Source organism: Ailuropoda melanoleuca, chromosome 16, assembly GCF_002007445.2.
Source record: "Ailuropoda melanoleuca isolate Jingjing chromosome 16, ASM200744v2, whole genome shotgun sequence".
Lineage (NCBI taxonomy): Eukaryota > Metazoa > Chordata > Mammalia > Carnivora > Ursidae > Ailuropoda > Ailuropoda melanoleuca.
The window spans coordinates 43,968,756-43,977,554 of NC_048233.1; the positions used below are offsets into that span (position 1 = coordinate 43,968,756).

At 50.1% G+C, this 8,799-nt stretch overlaps 1 protein-coding gene across 2 annotated transcripts in view; it reads left to right on the forward strand.

The window, feature by feature from the left end:
- Positions 1-7,676, forward strand: part of NCKAP1L (NCK associated protein 1 like) — a 38,504-nt gene extending 30,828 nt beyond the window's left edge. The window contains exons 27-31 of one of the 2 annotated variants that reach the window (XM_002923445.4): positions 33-126; positions 998-1,114; positions 1,499-1,608; positions 3,600-3,689; positions 7,166-7,676. In XM_002923445.4, coding sequence (XP_002923491.1) covers positions 33-126; positions 998-1,114; positions 1,499-1,608; positions 3,600-3,689; positions 7,166-7,297 — 543 coding nt within the window. In that variant the 3' untranslated portion in view covers positions 7,298-7,676. The other variant, XM_034646247.1, reaches the window with a different exon arrangement.
- Positions 7,677-8,799: the final 1,123 nt, after the last annotated feature.

Genomic DNA, 8,799 nt, shown 5'->3' on the forward strand with positions numbered 1-8,799 from the left:
CCTGTCCAAGATGTTGTTTTCTTCTCTGCCAGGTGACCCTGAGTATCTTTGAGCTGGCCTCTGCTGCAGGAGTGGGCTGTGACATTGACCCAGCCCTGGTGGCTGCCATTGCCAATCTGAAAGCTGGTAAAATTGGGGAAAGTGGGCAAGGGAGGGCTCCAATCATATTTTCAGGTGGGAAAATGTCAATGTCAAAGAAGCCTTTATTTGGGATTGTGAATTCCAAGGATATAAGCTGGGAGCTAAAGAAAGACTTTCGGTGTAGTCCCTAACCCCCAGAAAATACTTAAGAGAGGCAATTTAGACTCTTAGCCAGGTTCCAACCAGTTGACCTGTCAGTCTGCTAAAAAATACTAAATGAGGGTCTCTTTAATGCTCAGCAAGGACTCGAAGGAACTTACAATCTAGTAGGGGAAATCAGGTCAATGCAAATGAAACAATGAGAGAGAGAGCTGCAGTCACGTATGATTTCGTGCTGGGTTGTGTGGTCTAGCTCTAAGCTCCCCAGAGTGATGTGGTGCTCTCCCCTCCCACAGAATCACCTTGACACTATTCACTTCTTCCCCTGGTCTCCCATTGTCTCTGACATTTCCCATTTCTTACACACACTCAGAATGGGATGAAACCCCGGCGCTGGTATTAAGCCCTTTCAAAACTACAAGACTGGCCCTTCTTCTCTCTTGGTTTGGTGAGACTCTTTCCTCTCCTTCTTGCATTTCCACCCCATCAGGCAGCTGATCGTGTCCTCGGACAGCGCGTCAGCAGAGCCCTTCACTAAGAGCTCTGCTCCAGTCACCAGAGGAGGCCTCCAGGATCCGGCCCCTTGTGATAAGTGGAGGCTAGTCCTGTCCCCCTCAGCAATAATGACTCGCCTCGGTGCTTCAGGAAGTGTTTCCGTATGTAAGCCTCACAGTGCTTCTGTGAGGTCGGCCTCCGTAGAAGATAAGTCCTGTTTGCTGACAGTACTCCTCCTCTTTTCTTTTTTCCGTCTCACCAGATGCCTCATCCCCTGAGGAAGAGTATAAGGTGGCCTGCCTGCTCTCGATCTTTCTTGCAGTTTCCCTCCCACTCCTTGCCGCTGACCCCTCTTCCTTCTATAGTATTGAGAAGGACGGTAAGTAAGGACTACTTTGAGTAGCGTGAGGGACCGATGCTCTTTAGGTCAGTCTCCTAGGGTAGGGAGATGACACGGAGACGTTTACCTGGAGAACCCAGACTTCTGACTCAGGTGTAAAGTTCTGTTTCAAAAAACACTTGAGAATGGACTATCCGTAAAATTCAATTCCAGCGGAATTTTTAAGGAATGTCTTTCTCCTAATATCCTAAATATCTCCTCATATTTCTTAGGAGTATCATTCCCCACATGCCTCCTAGTCCTTTTGGTGTCAAACAGGGGTGGCCTAGCCTGAAACACCGAGAGACCACCAGCTGGGGTCAGCCTGGGGTGGCTCACTGTATTCCCCTCCGTTTCTCTCCCGCTCTATCAATCATAACCTAGGTTACAACAACAATATTCACTGCTTGACCAAAGCCATCATCCAGGTGTGCGCCGCCCTCTTCACGCTGTACAACAAGAACATTGAAACTCACCTCAAGGAGTTTCTGGTGGTGAGTAGCCCTAGGCTGTCCGGCACGACAGACCCTACAGTCTTTGGGGTGAAATGGAAGATTGCAGAGTCTGGCGGGAATTGGTGTGGCTTAAATCCATAGACAGCTGTTACTGAGCGGGTCTTGGAGTCTAAGCTCCCGCTAATCCTTCAGTGAGTGAGTGGCCACTCTTTGAAAGGCAGGAGTTTCTTCTAAGTTCCCTAAGAGCTGGTGTTTCGGCCTCTGCTGGACTACTTGGAAGGGGCATTGGACTGAGTCAGCGAATCTGAGTCCTAGTTCGGGATCTGCCACTAAGAAGTCGTGTAACCTCTGAAGAGCCGAAATTTTGGGGCCTCATTTGGCCCATTTATTAAACAGGGAGGTTAAACTGGATCTATGATTCACTACCTTGGGGTGCCTTAGAATATTCCAGGGAGCTTGTTGAAATACCGATTTCTGATCCTGATGCCTGATGTACTGAATTAGAATATCCTGGGGTGAGTCCAGGCCTCTGTTTTTAAAAAATCAATCGATTAATTTTTAAATAAACATAAAGTATTATTTATTTTTATTAATAAACTCATTCCCCAAACTCATGACCCCGACATCGAGACCTGAGCTGAGATCAAGAGTCAGGTGTTTCACCGACTGAGCCACCTGAGGGGCCCTAGGCGTCTGTTTTTAATAAAGTCTCCAGGACATCTGCTGCAGAATCAAGCTGGAGACCCCCAGTTTTAGAACCTATAAGGCCCCTTCTAACTCTAATCTTGGCAAAAAAATTTGAACTTTTTTCATATTCTCAAACTTTAGCATAAATCAGAATCACCTGGAGAATTTCTGAGTCAGTAGAGTTGAGGTGGGGCTGGAAAATATGCGTCTCCAAGTTCCCAGGTGATGAAGATCGTGTTCATCCTGGGGCTTCGCTTGGAGGGCCCCTGGTCTCCATTGCCGGGACCGGAGCTTTTTAGCCAGGCAGCTGATTCAACAACAGGTTACGTCCAGTTTATTTGAGAAAAAATTGTTTCGAAAAATATTTTTAGCCAAAGTTTGACTCCCGGTAACTATCACCATTGATCTTAGTTTTGCCTCTGGAAAAACACAGAATAAGTAATCTCTTTCCATTGTTGAAAGAGGCCCTGGAGTTTTCCATTCTAGTCCTCCATGGAGGAACTCCGTCCGTACGCTTTTGATACATGGTCCATTACCCACTGCCAGCTTGAGCATTCTCAGCAATGGGGAGCGTATTCCTTTGCGAGGCATGGGCCTGACTTAAGAACTCTGGCCTCATTTGTCTCCTTTTGGGAGCAAACAGTCGATCATATTCTCTCAGGAATCATACCATTGTCCTGGAAGCTGAGTTAGAGGGTCTCCATTTAAACGGGGCCAGCCAGCCAATCCGAATGCGTTCTGAGCACCTTAGATATGAGGAATTTTCACAGCAGATTTCCAAGATGGGGTGAGAAGGGACCCCCTCCCCCTTTTCCCATTTGCCCTGTTTGTTTGCAAAATGAGAGTAACCTGGGCCTGGGATACGATACAGTTAATCGTGTCTCTTCCTCCCTCTTTGATCTGGTGGGGGCCTGGAGGTGAATGAAGAGGACAGCCACTTGGGAGTTGACAGGAGGAGAATAGGAAGAACACTGCGTCTGAATCAGAGGCCCAGCCCTGCCTCTAGTCCTGTGGGGAGTCAGCTGTAAACAGCCTGGTGACAGTACTGTCTGAAGGCTGCCTAGGAAAACAGATGAATCTCCTGCCTTTGTTCTAGGTTCTGTCCTCAGCCCTTGCGACCTGTCCCCCAGCACCCCTGGCACCTACTGTTTGTACTGCCTGCTTTACGGGCGAGCTGTGTCTCTGAAGCCTAAGGGACTTGCTGCTTTTCCACCTAGAGTCTCTGGGGCATCCCAGCACTTCTTAACTCTCCTCCTTGATCTTTTCTTAACTTCCTGTAGCCTGAGGCTGTCCTACTTTGACCTCCATAAAAATCTGCTTTCCTACAAATTCTTCCCCTACAGGTGGCCTCCGTCAGCCTCTTGCAGCTGGGCCAGGAGACTGACAAGCTTAAAACCAGAAATCGGGAATCCATTTCTCTGCTCATGCGCTTGGTATGTATCTGGTTTAAGTTGGTCTGGGAACAGAGAGAGCAAAGGCCCCAGGGACCCTTCTTGAGGGTCTCTGGGTCCCTGCCATTGCCATCACTCAAAAGCATGAACTCAGAACTGAATTTTGCCTGACCCCCCTCTGGGTCTGGGCCTCACCTTCTGGTTACCATTCCAGACTTGTCCTGTAATCCCAAGGTAGAGTCTTCAATGCCTTCTGTACAGTACAGGGCCTTGGCCGCTGGCTGACTGGGTCTTTTTACCTGCAACGTTCTCAAGTCTGACCTGGCGGGACAGCTGTGTCCCTCATCCATGAATGCCTGTCCAGTTCATGTTTGATTTTGCTTGACCACTTCCTACTGCTCCATGTCTTGTCCTTAAGAAGTACTGTGGAGAGGGTGGGGATAACACAGAGCTGAACCGGGAGAGGGGAGACGGGGCTCAGAGGAGGGCAGAAATTTTCACTGAAGAGCTTAAGTCAGAGAGCCAGGTGGGCCATGAATCAGGCAGCTCCTGCTATCTTTCTTTCCAAGCTGTGGGCTTTTCGCTACTTTGGCAGAAAGTTCTGGGAACTCTGACTCAGTTAACTTAAAAAAAATCTTTTCCTCATGACCCTGTTTTCCTCTTCAACACGCTTACTCGCTCTTGCGCTCTGAAAGTCTGATTCTCCAGGTTAGTGCCGCCCTGAGATATGGTCAGGAGGGACTCCCGGCCCGGGCCCCTGTGTTTCAGAGGCCCTCCTCTGGCCGGTGGGGAGAGAGGATGTGCCCATCTGGAGCCGGTGCTCCACTCGGAAGTCCACACTAAAGATTCCTGGGACCTCAGATTTCTCCGCTAAGTGGCTCCAGCCACTCGTAGGGCTTGTGCGGAGCTTGCGCAGGGCTTCTTCCCCACGTCCCTCCTCCAGCGGCCTGCGCTGCTGGATCTCTAGTGCCGAGGGGTCTATGGCTGGAGCGGAGATGTGCAGAGAGGAATTCCGTGTGTGTCTACAAAATCCCACCAGCTGGCCTGGTCCGCTCCACCCTGTTCTGGCACAGAACTCGGAGGAGACTAAGAATTCTGAATTCAAACCTTAAATTATACAGAGAGATTGTGAAGGTCGAAAAGATAGAACAAACTAGTTTGATTTATTTAGTCACATGCTATGTAGGCTTCCATTTGTACTGTCGGCCAGACCCACAGATGTTAGGCGCAGGCATGCCTGGGACTCCCTCTGGGTCTCCTGTAAATACACAGGCGTTGAGTGGGATCTGTGTCTCAGCTAGACACCGCTAGAGAGAGGGCTCGATTGGGCTGACTAGGGACTATGATGGAGACAAGAAGAGAATGGACGTGCGGGTGGGTGTGGGTGGGGGCGTGCGGTGAGGGGTGAGAGGGCAGAGGAGGCAGATGAGGGCAGATGCCAGGAGTATGCTAGATGGGGCACGATCTTTGGAGGAGCACGACCTTGGGCAAGTTAATTAACCTTTCTGAGACTCCAATTCTTTATCCATGAAAGTGGGCAATAATCCTTGTGACAGAGTGGTTAGGAGTCATGAGAAAATATATGTGAAAGTACCTAGAACGTAACAGATGCTCAACGAATGTTAGTCCCCTCTCTCTGCTGCTCATTCTAGTTTCTGGATGATGTAGTCATGCTCCTTCATTTCCTTGGGCAGTTTTCACCTCTGGAAGGTTGGCGGTGACTCCGCGTGGCCCCTCAGCCCTGCCTCCTTCTGCTTTGCTGCTGTCCTCCTGCCTCAAGTGCGGGAGGGTGTCTGCCCGTCCCTGGTGGCATCACAGTGAGGCCGCAGAGCAGCTGGGGCAGAGCTGGGACCAGGCACTTTTTGTTAGAGGAAGAGACCCAGGGACTAGCCGCTGCAGAGCAATTTAAATGCAAATGTTTCCCCACAGACACACAGGGAAGGAACTGTATTCTGAGTTAAGAGGTTACTCATGTAACCCCAACTCCTGGCCCCGCACTTCTCTGCCTGGGGTCTGTCTGTCTGTCTTGGCTGTCAAGCCTGGGCAGTGCCCACGCCCAGGACTGCCAGCTGCTTCCTGGCATGGGTTTCTCACTGCGGGAGGATTCTCTCAGAGAATCATGGAATTCTAGACGTCAGCATCAGACCAGATCCTGGCTGTTAGTCCCGTCCTTACAATTAATAGGTGAAGGAACTGAGGAGAGGGAGGGAAAGACGACATTCAAAGTCTCCCCCAAAATATATGGGCAGATTTGGGATGAGAACTCAAGTTTCTGTGCCTTCGCTCAAGGGCTGTTTCCACTGCCATGAATTTCCTCCAGTTAGGAGCCTTGTGATTTTCTGCGCTGAATGGAGCAAACAATAGGAAGTTTGGGGCCAGTGGATCCTTCTTGAAGCCATCACTGATTTCCCTGTACCTGAGGGTCATATCCTAGGAAAGAGAGCTTATCTCTCTCCTGGCTTAAGGTTTGAAAGTCTTGCCTAGCAAGAAATTCCTTCTGTCATCCAGCCTAAGATCCGGGCTACCGTTAGACTTCTTTTCCTTCAGCCTGCGGTGTCTGTTCCTCTGAGGCCGTCGTGTGTATTGTATGCCCGTGTTTGAGAAGAGCAGAATCTCTCACATTTTAAAACTTGAAAGGACTTCAGAGAGAGAACCATGTTAGAGTCGATATGGTAAATTCTCTTCCCGGAGTGAATCTTCAGGATTTGAAACACCAGCCATATTGGGGAGGGCCCATCTGTGTGAACTGCCTGAGGGCATGGGACAATTCTCTCCTGTGTGTTTTTTAGTCCCACAGCCTCATGGATGAGGAGGGCACTGAAGGAAACACACCCTGTTCCTTCCTCAGGGGTGGGGACCCTCCAGCCCAACGTGAGGTTGTGGGGCTCTTTGCTAGTATGCCCCTGTCTCCTGCCCTCCACTGCTACCCTCAGTCGCATCCAGGCATCTTGAGCTCTCTTTCTGCTTGGCTGTGGGGGCTGCTGGGATTACCACAGCACGCAGGCTTCTAATTAAACTAATTAATCATGCCTGCTCCTTTATGCAGCATCCTCACCGCTCCCCAAGCACCGTACTGAGGGAGGGAGGATACTGAGACCCGGCACAAGAGGACCCACGTGGATTCCAGGCCCTTCTTTCTTGGCCTGCCGTGGTGATTGTTTCCTTCTCTGTAAAGCTTTGTCATCAGCACTTTTATCCAACCTTACCTGCTTCTGCGCTGCCCACCCACATTAGGTTTGGCATCCAGAATGGGAGAGAAGTGATTCTTTCCTGCCTTCTGCTTCTGAGTCCTTCATATCACCCTGATAAGGGGCCCAGGGGCCATTAAAATGGAGCCGAAGAGGCCACATTGCTTTCTTAAAGCTAAACCAAGTGTGGAAAGAAGGGGGGGTATGATTTGAAACGTTGTTCACTCGTAACTGTCAGGGCCTCACGGGGCCCAGGGAGCTGAATGAAGGAACAGGGTATCACAGAGGTATACCTCTGAGGTTCTCATCTCTTGACCTATTCTCTTCCAGGTGGTGGAGGAGTCCTCCTTCCTGACCCTGGACATGTTGGAGTCCTGTTTCCCTTACGTCCTGCTTCGAAATGCCTACCGGGAGGTATCCCGGGCCTTCCACCTGAACCGAGTGGCGGCCAGTACCCACTAAGGGCCCTTTGGACCCACCTAAACCCATGAAGCAAGCTGTAGCCGTTTCCTCAAGGGATGGGCTCAGGAGCCAGAGCTGATGAGCAGACATACGGAGGAACAGTCCAGGGCTGAGAAATACAGAGGAATGGGGCAGGCTGGCTGGGGGTGGGGGTGGGGGTGGAGGACAGTTGATGGGAAAAGTGCAGAAGCTGGGACCATGTGTGTGAATTTTTACACGAGTGACATACAAGTATGTTTTCTCTCTTGTGGCGGTTAGTGCTTGAGCTCTGACTGGCATGGGTCTCTCGCCCTTCATCACTATTCTAGGGTAATGCTGGCGGGCAGAGGTGATCAATCATCATATTAAACCGTAATGAGCTTATAATCCTCCCGCTGGAGCTGCTATTGTCTCCTGCACATTCATTAGGACGATTATCTCCTCTCTTCCTTTTCCAAATGTGTTCGGCAAACATTCAGCTCGCTCCTACTGCAAAGCAGTAGCAAACGAACTCCCTTTTCCCATCGTGGGGGCTCTCTCAGGGGTCAAGGGTCTCTTCCTCTGCCCCCAGCTCTCCTGCCCGTGTGGGCAATGAGGGCGTGCTCTTGAGAGATTTTTCACCGGCCCCAGCCCCCCTCACCGGCTCCACACCTTGCGGGGAACCCGTTCTCCCGTCTGTTTAGCTGAAACTCCTCCTGCTTTTTCTTTGACATCACTACAACCCAGAGCAGAGGGTCAGTCTAGCTAATTCTAGGTCACATGACAACCAATTGGATCAGAGTCATGGGTCTCCCTCCCAGATCATTTGGGGGTTCTCGCCCTCCTATCTGGAGCCACTAATTGAACCCCAATCCCCTTGTCATCCCGGGTACAGCTGTTGCTCCAGGCATGGATTTCTCTTCTAGACCTTAAATTTCATAGACCTCATTAGATTATAGGGCCCTGAGAGTGGGTATACTTGAGGGAGTACAAGCTGTTTCAACTTAGCCCTTTTCTGTACTAATTAGAATTTCAAGTGTCGCAATGCCTGGGGCGTTCAAGATAGCACTGAACTAGATTTGGTTAACTCCACGGCAGGCAACAGTGGCTCCATCCATCACTTCTGCGCACCCATGGCCAGGGAGGACTGGAGCACAGACCATGTGTGGCGGGTCGAGAGTGGTTCAAGTGGGCAAATATAATTAACTAGTTGATTAATTAGGGTCATGTCCATATTTCCATGATAAAAAGGAAGCAATTGTCGGTTTTCAGCAAAACCATCCGGGGTCCACGAAAAGCTGTTTGGTAGCTGTTTTGGAACTTTGTATGCATGGTTGATCTTTATCAACCATGGCTTAGTCAATACTTTTTAAATTTTGTACTCAGAATCGGTACACAAGTTTTTCTTAGCAACGATGGTGCGCTCTTCAGGGTAAAGCAGCCGAGCATCCAGCTTCATGCATGGGCCGGTTGCCCTTCCTTGTATGAAAAGGACGTTATGTTCTAAAGGAGGGATTCGGGGTCAGAGGGCAAAGTCGACGAGG